Source organism: Corvus kubaryi, unplaced genomic scaffold (assembly GCF_017639235.1).
Source record: "Corvus kubaryi isolate FWS band 111438036 unplaced genomic scaffold, C.kubaryi_AGA036_p1.0 66, whole genome shotgun sequence".
Lineage (NCBI taxonomy): Eukaryota > Metazoa > Chordata > Aves > Passeriformes > Corvidae > Corvus > Corvus kubaryi.
Window position 1 is genome coordinate 31,022,321 of NW_024582054.1, and position 19,302 is coordinate 31,041,622.

At 54.3% G+C, this 19,302-nt stretch overlaps 1 protein-coding gene across 1 annotated transcript; it reads left to right on the plus strand.

Moving 5' to 3' along the window:
* SIX1 (SIX homeobox 1) lies at nt 1-3,140 on the plus strand. Its single transcript, XM_042047991.1, has 2 exons — nt 1-847; nt 1,831-3,140. Exons 1-2 carry the CDS (start codon nt 288-290, stop codon nt 2,117-2,119), a joined length of 849 nt encoding a protein of 282 aa, XP_041903925.1. The 5' UTR covers nt 1-287; the 3' UTR covers nt 2,120-3,140.
* The last annotated feature ends 16,162 nt before the right edge of the window (nt 3,141-19,302 follow it).

The window sequence follows — 19,302 nt, forward strand, 5'->3', positions numbered from 1 at the left end:
GCGCGGGGGCTCGGGCGCTTTAAGCGCGGCGGCGGCGGAGCGGGGACAAAGTCCCCCCGGCACCGCGACGAGCATCCCCGCTCGCCCGACACACCGCCCCCGGCTGCCGCAGCGCCTCCCCGCTCTGGGGCCGGCACCGGGATCGGGATCAGCACCGGGACCGGGCCCGGCGGGCGCCTACTCCGCGCCCCTCCGCCGCCGCGCTCCCGCGGGGTGCCCGTCGCCTCCTCCTCGTCCTCGTCCTCCTCCTTCTCCTCGTCCTCCTGCGGCCGCCGCCGCGCTCGGCCATGTCGATGCTGCCGTCGTTTGGCTTCACGCAGGAGCAGGTCGCCTGCGTCTGCGAGGTGCTGCAGCAAGGGGGGAACCTGGAGAGGCTGGGCCGGTTCCTCTGGTCGCTGCCGGCCTGCGACCACCTGCACAAGAACGAGAGCGTCCTCAAGGCCAAGGCGGTGGTGGCCTTCCACCGCGGCAACTTCCGCGAGCTCTACAAGATCCTGGAGAGCCACCAGTTCTCCCCCCACAACCACCCCAAGCTGCAGCAGCTCTGGCTGAAGGCGCACTACGTGGAAGCCGAGAAGCTGCGGGGCAGACCCTTGGGCGCCGTCGGCAAATACCGCGTCCGCCGAAAATTCCCTTTGCCCCGCACCATCTGGGATGGCGAGGAAACCAGCTACTGCTTCAAGGAGAAATCCCGGGGCGTGCTGCGGGAATGGTACGCCCACAACCCCTACCCGTCCCCCCGGGAGAAGCGGGAGTTGGCGGAAGCCACCGGTCTCACCACTACCCAGGTCAGCAACTGGTTCAAGAACAGGAGGCAACGGGACCGAGCGGCGGAGGCGAAGGAAAGGTACGTGCCACCCCTCCGTCCCCCGATTTTTTCCTTGCTCCGCTGTGCGGAGGGCGTTTGGGAACCCCGGGAGCTGCTCCGAGAGCGCGGCGAGTTCCCGGAGCCGGATGGGAGCGACGAAAACACACGGTTCCCTCCAAATCCCCCCCCCTTTTTTTTTTTTTTTTTTTTTTCGTAAACCGCGTTGTGTTTTCCCCTTCCGTGGAAACCCAAATGGGTTTTTCACCCGAGATCTACTCGACCTCACCTGCCCTGGGGGAACAACGAGCCGCTCACCGTCCTCTTCCAGGCCGCTCCGCCGCCTTTGTTTGCTGCCTGCCTCCCCGAGGAAACCGGGAGCGATGCGGACCCGGAGCCTCCGGGAAGCGGTCGGAATGCCGGGTCGTGTGTTGTCGGGGGTCGGGCAGGGTAGCTCTGAAGCCCGGAGGAGAGAGATGCAGCTCCGGGACGGAGAGGTGGGGGGAACCAGAGGGAGACCGGGATGAGGACGCGCTGGCCGGGCCGGGCCGCCGCCCCGGACCGAGGCCACCCCGGCAGGCGACGCGGTGGCCTCGGTGCGAGGTGGCCGCTCGGCCCGGCGAGGCAGAGAGCTACGGAGGGCATCTCCTTCAGCAACCTCCACACTGAGCCTCCTAGACAAAGTCCCCCACCCTGCTCGTCCCGGGCCGCACTTTCATTTTCAATTAAAAAGAAAGAAAAGCCGCCCCTCAAAAAAATCCCTTCCTCCAATTTTCCCTCCTCACCTAAATTACCGGTCTGTTCAGTGTACCTATTTGTAGGAGGTGTAAAAGAAATAGGGACCATCCGTTATGAAATTATAAGGCTTATTTTCCCCCCTTGAGAAGCATCTGCTCCCACGCTGGAACTAAACGCGAAGGGTTTACGGGGGACATTAGCACAATGCCCATTCCCGCCGCCTCATGCCAGCCCTAACATCCCCGTTGTGGGATTATATATATATATTTTTTTTTGCCTTTCCGCAGAGAGAACACGGAAAACAACAATGCGGCCACCAACAAACCGAACCAACTCTCGCCTCTGGATGGGAGCAAACCCCTCATGTCGAGCTCCGAGGAAGAGTTTTCTCCTCCCCAAAGCCCGGATCAGAACTCGGTCCTGCTCTTGCAGGGGAACCTCAACCACGCCAGGAGCTCCGGCTATTCCCTGAGCGGCTTAGCCGCATCCCAGACCCCTCACAGCCTCCAAGGCCACCAGCTCCAGGACTCGCTGCTGGGACCCCTCACGTCCAGCCTGGTGGATCTGGGATCCTAAAGGGCCTCGGCGGGCGGCCGGAGTATCCGGAGAGGAGGTTCTGCTCGGGGACAGAGGCTCTGGGTTGTACATAGAGGACAGCACCCGGTTTTACAGCTCACCCGCTGATTCTTAACGGGACTATCGGCTCTTTTCACACAACCCCACATCGGCTCTTGCTCCAGTTCCCCCCCAGCGCTTCCCACCATCACCACGATTTTTTAATTATTTTTTTTTCCACGTAGCCAAACGCAGAGAGCAGCAATAACCCTCACCAGCCCTTCGAGTTCAAATGAAGTCCCAACGGGAATTACAAAAAAAAAAAAAAAAAAAAAGGAAAAAAAAAAAAAAAGGGGGGGGGGGAAGAAAATAAAAACCCCAACCCCAGCTGGATCCGATTCCACCCAAATAAATCCCAGCACCGCGGGCGCGGTGGGGCAGGGTCTGCCAGCGCATCCCTGCTCTTTCCTGGCCCGGTCCTCGAGGAGCTGGGACGGGGACAGAGGGAGAGAACCGCTGTGCTGAGCCCTGTGTCAGAGTGGGAGGCGGGAGGGGAAGTTACGTTTACATTTTTCATATTTAGCCTTACCAAAGAGATTTCGATATAGTTTAAATTAAAAAAAAAAAAAGAAAGAAAGAAAGAAAAAAGAGTGGAAAAAAAAAATCAAAAGCTGCAGTATTAGAGTTTTACGAAGTGCCTGTGTCTGACCGCGGCCGTGCGAGGCAGATACTGAGTGGGCTCCCGTGGACCCACGTCCCCCACCTTTCTCCTCTTCGGTGGTGAAATGCATCAATGTGGCTAAAAATTAGGATAATAATAGTAATAATAAAAGTCGACAGCCATTTTCTCCTAAACTGCCCCGCCAGTTCCCCGTTGCCTTCTCCCGTCTGTGCCCGCTCGCCGCCTTCCTCCTCCGGCTTGCAGAGAGCCCGCGGATGACGCTGCCTGTCTCGAGTATTTGTTACCAAAAATCGCATGTGCTTTCGGGTTTATTTTCTATTGTACCTAAACAGTCTAAATTAAACAATGCTGATGGCAGAACACCCAGGCTGCGCTTTTCTTTGCAGGGGCGAGCCCGTGCCCCTCTGCCCACCCTCACCCCCTCCCCACGGGCTGCAGCGGAGGTTCGGGGCTGCGGGGAAGGCGGTGGCTTCGTAAGGGAGCAAGGACGCGGCCGGAGGACCCGTTTTGCCTGCGGTCGCCCCGAGATAGCCCGGTGCCCCGCCGGGAGGGAGCGCCTGGCCCCGCCGCTCGCCCCGTCAGGGCCTCGTTGGTGCCGGTCCTCCCTGTTAGCGTTTTGCATCATTAAGTGCGTGTTTATTTATGTCTCTGCCGTGTTTGTGCTCGGGGTCTTGGGCCGTGGAGAAATGTCACCCTCTGCAGGAGGGTCTTGCCCGGCCAGAGCGCTGCGCGTCCCTCCCGCTCGATCCTCAGCGGGCCCCGGCCCCCGGCCCCGCTCCAGAGCCCCTCGCGGAACCCCCACCCGTGGCCGGACGGGGCAGCGGATCCGTGCCCACCCCTCGCCCTCCTCGGCTCCGGCTGCGGGGGAGCCGGGAGCCGGGGCCCGGGATTCTGGGATAGTTTCTCTCCTCCCTCCGGACGGGCCCCGGCCGCCCCCTCGGGGGACCCGGCGCAGATCCCGCCAGGCTTCCTGCTCCCACGACCCTTTTGGGGGGGTATGGCCGGGGCAGGGGGGGACCTCCCGGCCGGCCGGGACAGCGCCTGGCTCGTGGGGGCAAGGGCGGAGGGCGCAAATCCCGCTCATGGACGCGCAAACCGCGCGGGGGCCGCGCAGCTGCTTGAGTTCATCTGCGGCCGCGGAAGGAGCCGGGGAAAGAGCCGGCGCTGCGGGGGGAGCATGGACCTCCCTCTCTCGGTGTGCGGCGACCCCGACCTCGGCTGTCCGGCTGGGGAAGGGACCGGTCCCGCTGTGCCACCCGCCGGGACCTTAGGGGATGGACAGGTCGGTCCGTGCCCTCCGGTCCAGGCTCGCCCTCTTCGCCCTTCCCGGGGCTCTCACCCAGCTCCACCGTGATCCGTCACAAAGCAGCGCAGCCGCTCCCATCCCCTCGGGCAGAAAAGGGGGAACCCCCGGGGAAACGAAGGAGGTTTCTAGGGAGAGCAGCTGTGGGCTCTACGCCTCGAGGATGGATAAGCTCCAGCTCCGTTTTTTTCCCAAACCACGGGCTCGTTGAAGAGGAAGGATAAATATTGCCCGGGGCTCCAGCCCTGCACGGCGGGAAAGCCAAGCAAGGACTCGCAAACCAGGAGTTACTTTCACAGCAAACAGCGCAGAGGCGCTTCCCGCTTGCAGGCAGGGAAGGGGTTGGCTGTCAAAGGGTTGGGGAAGATGCCATGGGATGCCCCCCTTGCCCAAATCCCCCTTTCCAGCACACACCTGCCTAGACTGGGGGTAGTTTCAGGCCCCCGGCTTCAGACCCCTACCCACCCCCCGGCTCTGTATTTCCCCAAAAGGGAGAGGGATGAGGTTGGCAACAGGCGGATGGTGGAAAGGAGGGATGGAGGGTGCTGAGGGCATCCCCCTGGAAATAACTCCCTGGCCAGTCGTCAGGTAGGAGCAGGGAGACCCTGGAGCTGAGCCAGGCACAGGTTGCTGAGCTCTCCTCGATTAGGCTTGACCTCGCAGCAAGCTTTTCACAGCAGAGCCAGCCTGGGGAGGCAGCCTGGAGCTCTTTCTCACCTCGCTCTGCTTTGTATTTCTACCGGCAGGAAGGAGTTAATTCCCCCCCCCCCCCCACTTCCGTTCACCCCCCAGGACAGATTTCACACTGTGTCCAGGTCAGCCAAAAAAGGGGGAGGAAATGGAGAACAGCAGAATGATTAATTCTACCTGCTTTTCCCATGAGTGATCACCTGCTTTCGGGGTCATGAATAGCAGGTAGCTCTCTCCGTCTCCAGCTCTGAGAGGCTCATTTGTTTGGTGACAGCTGAGTGACAAGACCTGAAATCCGAGCCCTCAACTTTGCCTGATGTGTGGATAAAACCCTGGATGTTCCCTCAAACATTTCAGGAAATGAAAGTTGTAACGCGATCCCTTGTGCGCCCACATCTCCCCCAGCAACACACAAAAGCTCAAAGGAACCTTCTCGGATTAAATTCAGCCTGGAGAGGATGGAAGGAAAATGGAGAGCAGGCTGAGAAAGCTGGAACTGGCAGGCTTTTCTTCAGCACTTATTGGAAATGTCTGTCCAAAGCAGGGATTTAGAAAGGTCACCTCTACCGTAAACGCTTCTTCCTCCATCGGAGTCAGACGGGCAGCCCACTGCTCCACAGCCCGCCTCCACCTTTGGGACAGCCTGGGGAGGGCTGTGGGGTGCCCTTAGATTCCCCAAGCAGGAAATTCAGTGTATAAAAACAAACACCCAAGGAGAAAGCCAGCCCCCTTCTCTCTCCTCATTTAATTTCCTGGGTCACGCTGAGCCAGCGGCGTCCTGTGCACAAGCCACGCTCCTGCTCTGCCCCTGTCCTGCTGCCAGCTCCTGCCCACTCCTCTTCCCCACCAGCTCCCCCGAGGGGCAGTCCCACTCTCAGTAGAGTCTCAGGGACTCTGGTAGAGTCCCACTCTCAGCCCCCACAGTCCTGGGCCACATGCTGGCAGATCCTCCAGAGAAACTGCTGGTGAGGAGTGGATGCTTGCTCAGCCCACAGATTTAAGTCCAACATTTCCAGGCCTGGGTCCCTGACATCCCAAGCTGCAATTCCAGGAGCCCAGAGCCAAGATGTGGCACATTTGTGCTCTGTGTCTTTGCAAACTAGGCCTGAACAGCCAGAAAGTCAGAGTTTCATTTTAAGCTCACAGGTTTGGGAATGTCAGCAGCTGGAATGAGTCCAGGTGTGCGGTACCGTCAGGATTAGGCCAAGGCATCCCAACTCCCTCTCTCCTGAGTGGGTGTTTTTATGGAGCTGCCTGTCACTAGGCAGCCAGTGGCTGCTTGTGCTGTTATCCAGCCTGAAGATAAAGTACTATTTAACAATTGTTTAACTATTCTTGAAGTGCTTCAGGATCAGCAGAGTCTGTAAAAGAAACAGCACATGCCCCTGAGATAACTCTTCACCTCTGAGCTTCTGCCTTGCTCCTGCTTTTCTCCAGAGTTCAGCTCATGAACACTGCACAGGTGGAAAATCTCTCTGTCTGCCAACCCAGTGTGCTTTGCTGTCAGCAATTTTGCACCTGAGGAAGAGCTCACTGCAGGGTGACGCTGCTGGAGATTGGTCTCTGTACAAACTCTGCCTTCAGGGCAGGTGCTGCAAGCTGCCCCATGTCACGAACAGCAGCAGGACACAGTGCTTGCACATCCTGGCCAGGGCAATCCATGCCCAAGGATGGATTTTGCTGTTCCTGTTGCAGCTGAAGCCGTCAGGTTTTCTGAGGGCACCAGGTGCTGTGTGGGGGGAGCAGAGGTGGCAGAGGCCGGATCTGCAGGAGCTTGGCTGCAGTGTACGAAGTAACCTGAGACGCCGTCATCTTTCCCAACTGGATGTGGACACAGTTTTAAATATGGAAATGAAGGAAAATTTGCTTTAATCTTCAGGCAGAGAGAGCAAATTACCAGGCTCCCCAGAGATTTTTAGTGCTCACTCCAACAACAGCCTCATGCTGTCTGGAAGGAGGGCACCAGGCTGAACTGCCATTCCATGCCACCCTGTCTTTCCTTCCAGTTGGACTTTTCACAAAGTGCAGGAACATTCCCTCTCTCCCTGTGGTTTACAGTATTCATCCACATCTCCTCAGATTTTAAACAGAGGTTGAACTTTCTCCGAAGCATATAATCCCAATCCTAATAATGAGGTTAAAGAGGCAGATTTAGTTCAATTACGGTTTCCTGTTTTCACTTGTCCAGTGCTTTTGGAAAATGCTTCTGTGGGCAGAGCGACTCCTTCTCATCCCTGTCTTAGCTTCTCATCCACAGCTTAGCTCTGCAGGGAGAGAGATGCTTTGGCATGATGTCATACCTGCTCAGATTCAGATGAATTTCAGCTGTGGTAGAAAAGGTATGGAAAATCCTCATGCCTTCATCTCAGGATGGAAGAAAAGGGAAATTTTTTTTTTTTTCCCTGACTTAAGGATGGAAAAGCTTTTAAGATAATAGCTGGAGCATGGATCAACCCTGTTTAACAGGAGGGGAAACCGAGACCTGGGGAGATGATAGACCTGCTGAAGGTCAGAGCAAGGGCAGGTGATGGGGTGGGGAGGGCGGCTGGTGCTCTGCACTCCCACACTGCCTCCCTTTATAGTCCCTGTAAGTCACTGCAGCTTATCATTATGTAACACAATATTCCTAATAGTATGAGAAAAACCAATTGACTAAAAAACAATGCCAAATGAAGCTTGTGGCTAACACTCCCTGAAGAAATTGTCTCTTTTCTAGAACTGAAAAAAAAAATAAAAAATCCTCAAGCAAATTAGAAACAATTGAAAAATGAAATCACATCTGCAAACTATCAGGGCGCTTCTCCTGAGCCCCAACGGGAGCCTGTGTCCCCCCACCCCTGCTCCCACTACCCTGTATGAGGTGGTGGGTGTCACAGGGACCTGCAGCTCTGTCCATGAGGGCACAGGAGGGATTTTGTGGCAGTCCCAGGGCTGCTGGCAGGCATAGCCTTGGCGTGTGCTTCATTCAACACAAGGGCAGCATCATCCTAGAGCAAATCAGAGATGTATTTAGGGAATTAAGATCTTTGTACGCCCAGTGTTCTGGAGCTGGCAGGGTAACGCGAAGAGAAAGAGTTCAAGAGGGAAGGAACTCCAGTTTATAAACTGCTGTTCCCTTCCTGGGAGCCCTCAGGGGCTCCCAGGGGCTGGGCAGAGGCACTGGCACAAAGGAACCGCAGAACTTGGCTCAGAATCCTGCCAGGAGCTGCTCAGCTCTTCCAGAGCCAGCGGCTGCCCTCTGCCCACCCAGCAGGACTTTGCTGCAGGAGCAGGACCAAAGTGAGCAGGAGCTGGGAGTGCTGTGAAGGCTCAGCAATGCTCGTGGCAGGGGACACTTCTGTCCCCTGTCGTGGTGGCTTCCAGCCCTGTGGGCAAACAGGACCCCTGGTGCTTTACACCATGTGCCCTTCTCCCTGGATCTGGGACGGGGATGCTCTGGCCTATTCCAACCTCCCTCGGGTGTTTGGCGTCTGTTGGGTGAACAGTGGGGGAAGCACACAGTGTGACACTGAGGGGACATCTCAGGCTGGGACACGTGTCACTGCTGCCCTGGGAAGGGGGAGAGGCTGAATCTCGAGCCTGTAGGAATCCCCCATCCCTGGAAGTGTTCAGGGTCAGGCTGGATGAAGCTCTGAGCAACCTGGTCTAGTGGAAGGTGTCCCTGCTCGTGGGATGGCCTTTAACGTCCCTTCCAAACCTAACCATTCTATGACTCTGTAATTCTATGAACTTCTATGAATTTCTGTTTTCAGAAGTGCCGCTCAAGGCAACATCCTCAAAGGCTGAGGAGGTGCTTGACAGGGAGGTGGGATTATTTCTTGGAGGGAACAGCACAGGCAGATGGATGTAGGGACATAGGAGCTGTGCTGTTCCCAGGGGACACGGTGCCTACTGAAGCAGACAGACGTACCCAGTGCAACAAGTCAGCCAAGAGGCTGATGCCACCTGTGGCTGTACCAGCCCCATCTATTGCAGAATCTGCTTCTGAGCCCTCCAGGTCCCAGAGGTGACTTGGACTGGGTTCAAAAAGCCCTCAGAGGGCAAAGGCAAAGCAGGGCTTGGGCATGGGGAGTTGCAGGCAGCTTGCTCAGAGATCCCCACCTCTGCTCTGCCTCAGCTCCCCAACAGGCAGGGCTGGGATGCAGGAGACCTTCAGGTGAGGGGCTTTGGGGCTCTGCTGCAGACTCTGTGACCTGCACCACCCCATGGGAACTTGGTACTGGGGTGGTGGGGGACAGCGGCGTGGCCAAAGCCTGTGATGGTCATGGTGAGGACAGTCAGCAGCCGGTCACCCCCACCACACCACTCCAGTCTGGTCCCACTCAGGGCTGAATTCAACACTAGCAGGGAAATTTTAGCAGGGAGGGGAATGAATCCCCTACCATGGTGATGACTTTCAGGGAGGTGTTTAGCAGGCTTGGTCCAGGCTCGTGACACACCAAATGTTCAACCAGCTCATCCCAGTGGTCCCTTCTAGTTCACGGATGTGTCAAATTTGGTAATCTATGCTAGATAAGAAAAGGAGGTGATGCATGATCCGAAGGCACCAGTGCAAGGGGGATTTATTAAAATCCTCTAAGCCAAAAGGAAAAGAGGCAAAAGGAGCCAAAGCTGTGAATAGGACCGAGACATAACATTTTCTCCCAGCAAAGGAGAATTCAAGGTGCACACCACGATGGCTCCCCAACAGCTGCAGGGTTAACTTCAAACCTAGAACATTTTCTAAAAGACAAACTCTGACTTGCATGGTGATTTTTCGTGCCATGTCCCAGCGACCTCCCAGAAACCCAGCATGGATGTCTCATGGGTGCATTCAGGCCCTGCCACTCCGTGCCCTTGGGCAGCACAAGAGGGGACTGCCCTGGCAGCAGAGCATTGTATGGCATGGGATGGGACTGCAGGATGTGCTGTCCTCGGATGCCCGGGTATCTGGGTCTGCACCCTCCTGTGCTCCTCTGGATGACGTTTTGGGGGCTTTTGCTTTGCTCAGGATGCCTCCCTCTCCTCATCCCTCTCCTCTGCCAGGGTTACGTAGCCACAGCTATTTGCTGGTGGCCTCCACGGAAACGGTATATCCTGCCTGTGCAATCGGAGACCAGGTGCCCACGCAGCTGCCAGATTTGAAAGAGGAGCTGGCAGGAGGGGAAGAGGCCAAAATGGGTGTGCCGAGGGAGGGAGGAATCACATCCGTCCCAAACTGGGGCCCATCCCATCCTCGAACAGAGAAGGACCATGGTGAGATAAAAAAAGCCCTATTTGCAAGAAATCCCTCAAAGCAACATGCAAGGGGCTGAGGCCAGATTTACATTGAACCTCCTGCCCAGTGATCCATGAGGAAGGCTTGGGTGCTCAAACAATGAGCGGGGAAGGAAAGCTGAAATGATGGTCACCAGGAGAACCTGAAACCCGCGGTGGGGAAAATAAATAAATACAGGGAGCAGAGCCTTCCCCATCCCGGCTGAGGCAATCTGTGCTTATGCAACCCTACCCGAGGGCTCCCTATCTCTGTGTACAATCTGGGCTGATAAGATTGTTCCCTGTTGAAAATCAAAACCGCAGGGATTCCAGGCGGCTCAGCCGGAGTCAGATTGTCCACCTGAACACCGGGGCACTTTCATGTGGAAAAATAATCGCATGGTTATTTAGCTGAAATAAGGAGAGGGGGGAGAGAAAGGTTCTTGGCTGGTTTGGAGGTGGGTGCTGGATGTGTGCAGCATGGCAGGGATGCCAGCAAAGGCCACCATCCCAGGGACGAGATGTCCCCATGGCATGGCAATTGTTGCCTGAAGCATTTGCAGAAAAAGCAGTGGGCTCTTTTCCAAACCTCGCTGCTTTTTAGTGAGAAGAGCTTTGGGTTTTTTTAGGGTCTAGAGACTTGCAATTGGCAGCTCTGGTGCAATAAACCCTCAAATAAGAGTCACATGAGTGACAGTGGAAGCAGCCATTGCAACTTTTATGTTTTTTTGGGTGGAGCAGCACATGATTAATGTCTACACTGAGTGGGAGACCGAATACATAAACATCTCCTGTACATGTACATGTACATGTACATGGAGAGATAAATGCACCTGATAGAGTCACCCTGTAGAACAACTCACCTGATAAGCCATTCCCAGGAGGTGCAGGATTAGATCTCGTTTGCAGTTATAAAAGAGATAGTGGGGTTTTTTGTCTCTATTGTAATTCTAAAAGCCATGTTTTGGGCATGTGCCTCATCATCTGGCTGATCAGATCCCACCTGCTCTGAATGTCAGTCCTTTTCTCAAGACAAAAGTTGTTATTTGGGAAAAATGGCAGCAAGGGATGCTGGAGATGGAACTTCCTTTCACTCAGATGGGAGTGGGATGCTTGGATTCTGTACCTTGAAGCAAAAGCAGGACGATACATGACCACCTGAAACAGCATTTGTGTTTATTTTATGCATTTAGCACCAAAAAACTGACTGTTCATGGGTTTTAAATGCTGCTGAGTGAATATGCATAGCAGAAATGTCCACTGAGGTGCTGGATGAGCCAGGCTGGGGAGTTGGGCTCCCAACCCCTTGCCAGGTTCCTACACCAAGGACAAAGATCCTAGTGAAAGCAGTTCCAAGTGCTATGTGTACTCCTACAACTCCTGCTCAGTTGCTGCAGCTTCACAATTGACATTTTCCTGGGGAATTTGTGGCTGGATTTCTGTCTCTCCCTGCTGCAGGAAAACCATGTGAGCTAGGAGGGGATTAGCTCAAGTGGGGTCCAACAGCCGGGGTGGGCTGGGCTGCACATGTGGCATTATCACCTCAACAGATAGACTTGGCTAAAAATGAACAAGAGCCAATTCTCCCCTTGCTCTGACATCCCTCCTCATCCCTCAGGTCCCTCCACCTACAGCAATCTGGCTATAAAAGAGAAATCTGTACGAAACTGTGCTTGCAGATGGAATACATCCCTTTAATCTTGCAGAGGTGCCGTGTTCCCAGGGCCGCTGCCAGCCCAGGGAAGGCTGCATGTGCGCACACACACACAAAAATACACACTCAGAGTTTTTTTGGTGACTGATGAGAAACAAAGTCCTTTAGTCCTGCCCATGGGTAACGTGTCCTGCCGCGGCTGTCCTTCTCCAGGGTTTGGTGTTCCTGGCAAAGTTATGTGGAATGAAAATGCCTATAATTTTCTGAAATTCCTTAATCCTGCTTATTTTCTCTCTTTCCCCGAGAGATCGGAAGCCGCAGTGGTCTCCTCAAGCCCACCCACTAATTACAAGACATGAGCTCAACCCGCTGCCGGCCAGAAACAACATCACAGGACCAAACACCAGGAACCAGCACTGAGCCCTCGCAGAAAACTGCCTGAGAGTCTGTCACCAAGAGCTTGGCAATGATACACCAGCCAAATCAAAGCAAGAAAGCAGGAAAATATCCCCTTTTCCTTCCTCCTCCAGTAACCCTGCCTTTCCTAAAGCCACTGACCAGCTACTCCAATGTCTGCATCCCACTTGTCTATCTCACCCCAAGATGCTCTTTTAGGTCTTGCTCTATTTGGCTGCCTTTTTTTCCCCCCAAATTTGACTGAATTATCTTTCCAATTTGCTTGAAAAAGTCAAGCCCTTCAGCAGTGCTGGGGAGAAATGGGGGTTTCCAGCAGGAGGGTGGCATCTAGCAGAAAAAATCTTCTCTCTGGAGAAATTAGATCAGACAGAGCCCCGAGGAAGCTGGGCTAAAAATAAAGCCTGAGCTCACAGAGGAGTTACAGGATGGGAACAGAGGCTATGGTGCATCCCTGATTTTATTCTTAGCAGGCACAACTGGAGAGATGGGTGTAAATTTACTGGCATAAATCAGTACAGTTCATGGAAGGATGTTGGATTTTCTTTAAATGCTGTGTTCACATTCACGGTTTTACGGCAACTTGTGTTCCTCCCTAAATCCCCCAGGTTTGCAGTGGCTGGTGATTGCACTTTGTCCAGGCTACCTTGATTTCATGGACTGCTTCCCTCCTCCAGCTGCTTTTGCTGTGCACAAGCAACAGGCACGTTCAGCCTCCTGCATCCCAAAAAGGCAGTGGCAAGTCCCATTGCTGCTGGAGTGAGGATGAGGCTTCTCTGCTCCAGGTCTTATCCTTGCACCACACCCTCACTGTGCACAGGATTTCCCTGGACACTCTGCTCTGGCGTGGGTTAGGAATAATACCCCAAACTCTCCTGCTTGATGGTGGCTGAAATCATGAGGGTTGGTGGTGTCCCAGGAGGGGGATGCTCTGTGGAGCGCAGGGAGGCTTCTGCGCCCGAGCGCTGATCTGGGAGTGTGGGAGTCGGAGTGGGAGCGTGGAAGTGGGGATATAGGCGTGTGAGTGAGAGTATGGAAATGGGAGTGTGCGTGGTGTGTGTGGATGTCGGAATGGGAGCGGGACTGGCAGCGCAGGAGCGGGAGCGGGAGCGGAGGGGCCGTGCGGGGCTGGTTCCTGGGGCTGCAGTGCCACCTGCTGTCACCGCCCTGCGCCGGGACCCCGCCGGCTCCGCGGGCGCATCCCTGGCAGCGACCCGCCGGGAGCACGCCGTGCCTCTGCCTCCCCACTCCTTGAGAAAATGAAGTTAAGCAAGAAAACGCCAGGGGGAAAAAGGCAGCGCTGGGTCACAGGGGTGGGGAGAGACGAGCCCGCGGGGCTCCGTGGACACAGGGACATCCCGATGTCCCAGCACCCCAGGGGGACCAAAGCACCCTGCAGGGATCATCTCTTATCTCCTTCTGGATAGTTGGACGTGATCTTTTGCTTCCTTCTGTGCTCATGTGTGTCCTTCAGGAGCTTTACCTCGAATTATCCCCACTTCTCTTTGGCTCTGTGAATAGCCTGGATTTTCCCTGGCATCTGTGTGCTGAGGTGGCTCAGAGCAGCTGCTCAGTTCCACCTCTCCAATTCTCTCCAATTAGCCTAAAAATCTAAGTGTCCCTTCCAGGGTCCCCCATCACCAAAAAGGGGGAGATTTAGATTGGATATTAGAAAGAAATTCTTTACTGGGAGGGTGGTGAGGGCCTGGCACAGGTTGCCCAAAGAAGCTGTCCATGTCCCACTCCTGGAAACGTTCCAGGCCAGGTTGGAAGGAGCTTGGAGCAACCTGGGATAGTGGAAGGTGTCCCTGCCCATGGTAGGGGGGTTTGAGCTGGATGTCCTTTAAGGTCCCTCCCAACCCAAACCCTTCTGTGATTCTATGATCATTACCATTAACCTGTCAGTGAGAAAGAGAGTTCGTGCCCTGCAGAAAAGCCCAAAAGAGCTGCCATTGCCTCCATTTATGTTGTAAAAAAGGATAGAAACCTAAAGAAAAAAGAAAAAAAAAAAGTAGGGATATCCTAATTGCTGAAAATTAAGCATTAGAGGAAAAAAAAGGCTCACGAAAGCCAGATCCAGACCGGCCAGGCAGCTTTCAGAAACAACAACAATTAAGTTTGGAGGAAACCAGATACTCACCATGAAAATTCGCAATTCTTTGTTGAACAAATGTTTCCATGGAAAAGCTCTGTTTACCCGTCACTTGTCCTGTCAGCTCCTGAGCAGGGATGCTGTGCAGCTGGGCAGGCAATTCCCAGAGGACCCAGCAGATCTGGGAGAGAGCACCGAGCCCATGTTTGCCTTTTAATCTTCTACCTGTGTGGGTTAGTGCATGAAATGCGTTAATTTCTCACAGGCTTTGGGAAGCAGGGCTGCGAGGGCCTGGTCCTGAGCAGGGAGCAGCTGCAGCAGGGTATGGCCAGGGGTTGGGATGTGCAGGGGCCAGTGGAGGAGCCTGCTGGGGATTTTAGGAGAAACCTGCTGGAAAAGCTCAGCAGGTCCAGCCTCGGTGTCCAGAAACATGTGAACAAAAACATGAGACGTTTGAGAGCAAACCCCTCATTTTTGGAAGATTAGACTCACACTCAAAAGATCCAGTTTCTTTTTTTTCTCAGCAAAGACACAAAGCAGCAGCTCATTCCCACCAGTCCCTGCAATCCCATCCCAGGATCCAGCCGGGAATCTGCCGGGTGCAGCTTTCAGAGCCAGGGAGGTGCCGACTGCCGGGGACTCGACGTTTTCTTGCTGCGCTGCTGGGACCAGCGGGGGAGAGCCGCGAGAGGGAGAGGCTGCACTCGAAACCCACCACTTGGACCCAGACAAAATGAAACGGGGAAAGTAAAAACAAGGGGAAACTTGGCTGCGGCTACTCCTTTCACAGGCTCCTTGCGCTGGGTCTTAAGAAGCCCACAGAGAGGGGCTGGTTTGCTGTCTGCTGTGCCGTGTCCTGGGGAGCCGGGGAAAGCAGCCAGGGAGAGACCGGATCCTGGAAAGCAGCCCGTGCCCTGTGCCAGCACATGCTGCCAGAGGTGGGAAGCAGGGAAAGTCATGCATTGGCTCCCCACCTCCTCTGCCGCTGGTGAGGGGTGGCCTGGGAGGAGCCTGGGCATTGCCGCCCTGCTGGGGTATGACCTGCACCCCCATTTCAGCACTCAGTGATGATTTGGGTGTCTTGTTCCTGCACAGGGAAAGATATTTGGGGCCTTCAATGCCTGTTGAACATCTGACTCTTGGGGCTGGTGCATTACATGCTGCTCTTGGCCGCATCCTTCTCTTCCTTGTCCAGTTGCTCTGCTCCCTGAGTTGCTGGGAGCCCTTTCCTGCTGCTCCACAGCCCAGTGCCCTCATCACTCCTGCTGGGGAATGTCCCTTGCTCTGTGCATCTCCAGCTCTGGCTTCAGTGGGAGCCTGTCCACAGCAGCTGCACCATTGTCATTTATGAGGCTGTGCTGACAAACACCAGACAAGTCCCTGGTGGTGACATGCCTTGATCCTCCCCCACACCCATCCTCACACTCAAGTGTGTGTTTGAGACTCATCTGTCATTCAGGCTCTGTCTGGTCCTCATGGCTGTCCTCTTCCCCGCCTCTCCTTTCCCCATGAAGATGGTAAGTGCCTCTTCAGCGTGCCCAGCTCCGGCATTCCGTCTCAACAGGCCAAGCATTCACTTCATGCCAAACTGGCAGGCAGCTCACTTTCCTGGCACGTGGCCTCCTTGGCTTTCCATCCAGACTGATTTCTTTGAATTTTATGGTTTTATTTTCCCCCATCCTTAAAATTCACCATTGGTTTTGATTAGGTGGCTGTGGACTTGCAGCCCTTGGGCTTCCAAGAACAGGAAAGGGGAGGTCTGACGTGGTGGGTCCGGTGGCAGCAGTGCCTCAACCCAGCTTATCTTGCTTTTGAGAGAGGGGAACTGCTCCGAGTCAGGGGCCAAGAGGTGGCCGGGGCGTTTTCTCTTATTCCAGCATGCTGCCAGACTGCCTGCAGCTCCTGGGTCCCACCACAGAAATGCCACGTCAAGGAGCCAGCACTGGTGCCAGGGTGAGGGGAGCATTGGTGGCAGAGAAGGAAGATGGGGGCAAGTTCCCAGCCCTAAAAACAGGAATAATGGGGGCAACCACAAAGGAAAAACGAATGTCTGAAAGGTAAAAGAAGGTGCTTATGCAGAGGAGCCCTGTGGTCAGCTTGGAGAAAGTGGAGGTCAGTCCTTGCCCAGCTGTGTCTTCCCAGGGGGAGATTTAGACCCTGATAGCCCCATGCCTGTCTCCAAGCTGCTGAGGGTTTGTGCACTCTATGCTCCCTGTCCACCTGGGACAGCCAGGTGCAGAGTCTGTCCTGCACAGCCTTCTCGCTGCAAGCTAATTCTTTGGGGAAAAAAGAAAAAAGAATATTTTTTTCCCCTACTGATTTTGTATGATCTGGGCCTGAGGGGCTTCAGGGAACCAACAAACGGGTTTTTAGTGGTTTGATTTTCAGTGGTTTCACCTCTGAATATAAATTTTGGAGCAAGTGAATGGCTCTGTGTTGACAGGATTTGCAGAGCCATATCTGGGCAACTCCTGGGATAACCAGGGTTCACTTTGTGGAAGGACATCCCTGATTTGGGGTGTCCAGGAGACACATCTTCTCCCCCCAGTCCTTGAGCAGACATGGCCCCTGCCTCACAGAGAGCCATGGGCCAGCACGGGGGCAGGTTGGAGGGATGAGCAACCTCTGCTGGGGGCTGAGAAGGGTTTTGGATGGGACATCTGCTCCTGGGACAGCATCTGCAGCAAACACATTTGCCCCCAGGGGAGATGTGGCGGGGTTGAAGAGCAGCCTGCTGTCATCACTGCCATCCAAACAGCTCCTGGGAGTCCCAGCTTACACCCTCCATCCTCCCCCACTTCAGTGAGAGAAGGCAGTGAGAGGAGAACCTGGCTCTGCCCCAGGGCTGAGCTCCACCACAGCAAAACTGAGCCCCACAAACCCTACATGCTTTGCCAGACCCCAAAATATCCTAGCCCCTCCACCCTGCTGCTGTTCTTTCATTTTATTTTTAGATCAGTTGCTCCTGTTAGCTCTTTTCTATTTGTTTTTGGTTCTTATTATTCCTGGCTTCCCTCAGTGTTTTGGTTTCCCTCCTCAGCCCTCATCCGGATGTTTATTCTCACTGCTTGCTTTTCTACTTTCCCGAGGTGCCTCCTGGTTGTAGCTGGGCAGAGGTCTGTGTTTGGACTGGGCAAGGGCTCTCATGTAGCTGGGTTGGGACCAGACCATCATCTGGAGACACCAGCCTGGTCCAGGAGGGGAGAAGCCTTGGGCACTGTGCTTGCTCCAAGTAGGAATGTGGCTGGTATAGCAATGTGGAATTCCTGTAACAGAAGAGCTGGCAGCAGGGTGATGGAAGTAGGGGAAAAAGGAGTTAGACCATGTCTGAGGGACTCCAGGGGACAGTAGTGATGTACCCAAGGTCACCCAGGAGCTGCCTTACCCACATCTCCACATCACCTGGTTGCTAGCGTGGTTGTGCCTTCAGGTGTCTTGAAAACCAGGCTGGGCCAGCCAGTGCCTCTGCCTGCTAAAACTCAAAAAGTTTTCCTTTTGAGGATAAATGCACCCAAATCTGTCTCTGTTTCTTCCATGCTCAGCACTCTCCCATACATGGATGTTTCTGTGCACCTTCTCTCTGCTCATCCAGGAGTGATTTTCAAGCTTTTATTGGACTCCAGCTGAGACACATCCCCATGGGGCAGGTGGAAGGAGGTTTCTTCATGGGCCTACAGGCTAAGAACACATCAGTTACTGAGGTCTATCATTGGTCCCCATTTGGGAGCATGAACTGGAGGGTGCTTTTGGGCAGACAGGTGGGTGCTAACTGCACATTCCTTATGGGAAATGAGGCTTTGCCCTCACTACTGCCAGCAGGGTTACAATAATCCCTCCACCTCTGGCTTTTGCTTTATTTTCTGTCTAACTGGGAGGAAAAGTGATGCAGTGCGAAAAAGGCACTGCAATATCTCAGATCAAAGAGCCATGGTGGCTCTGAGTGTTTTATTGGACCCCAAAACATCTCACATCTACCACCATGGCTGCTGGATTGCAGATAAACACAGTACATGCTGCATTTGCTGCCAGAAATGTCCTGGCTTCCCTTGTTAAATTATTTATTCCAGTGCAAGGGCACAGATTTTTATGTATTTCATTCTTTTGGTGATCACCCAAGTTCCTCTTCCCATCTTACAGCCTTTCTGATAGTGAGGTCCCCAGAGCCACACAGCCATGGGGCAAGGAAGCTCCCAGCAGGGAGATGCTCACACCTCGTGGATGGAATGAGGGCATTGTCTAATCTGTAGGTATTTATTTGAAGAACAGCTCAGTCATGAGATCAGTGCAATAATCTGGAGCAGCCTCCCACATTTTTGGTACTGTTATAGTGAGATTTGCATCTGAGACATTAAAAGGCTGGTCTGGAGTTCTGCACGTGGGCACGGGGACTTTTTATTGCTCGACTTCAAAGAGGTTCAATAACGGGAACGAGCGTTCAGGTAGGGAAAAGTTCTTTCTTTCCATGTGAAAAGCGTGCCAGAGGACACACAGGCATCCCTGCACACACAGAGTTACAGGGCTCTGGAGAGAGTTAAAACAGAGCGGGCTGAGGATTTTGCATCAAAAACAGTATTATTTTTGGAAGGAAAAGTCGGCTGACACAATGGCCCAAGCTGTCAGGATCTTTCAGCTTTTGGGCGGGGGTTGAGGGGGAGAAATCAAAATGAACAGCGCTCAGTTGGCTGAAATGAACCAAAACATGGCAATTTTTGATCAGCTGGAGGCCAAAGCCTACAGGGCTTCATGAGAGGTGGAGTCTGGGTGCTGTGGACATCAGCTCCTGGCCTGAGCTGGAGCCAACTCCAGGTCCATCTCTGTGCACTCCGAGCAGCTGCCCTTGCACGATGCACAGGGCTGGGAGCCCCATCCGAGAGCTGGCAGGGGCAGGGTCCTTCCCAGTGGGTCTGTCCCCAAGGGCTGGGGCTCCTGAGGGTCACATGCAGTCTGAATTTGATTCAGCAGAAGAAATGTAAATGTTTCACTACACTACAGGCACTGAGTCCTGTCCCTCCTGCGTCAAAACTTGGCAATAAATCTGAGCTTTCTGCACGCATGGGGTTTTTTTCTGGGTTTTTGATTCTACAGGCAGAGCTGATGTTTTGTAGCTCACTTGCTGCTTGGAGTGAAAGCAAGT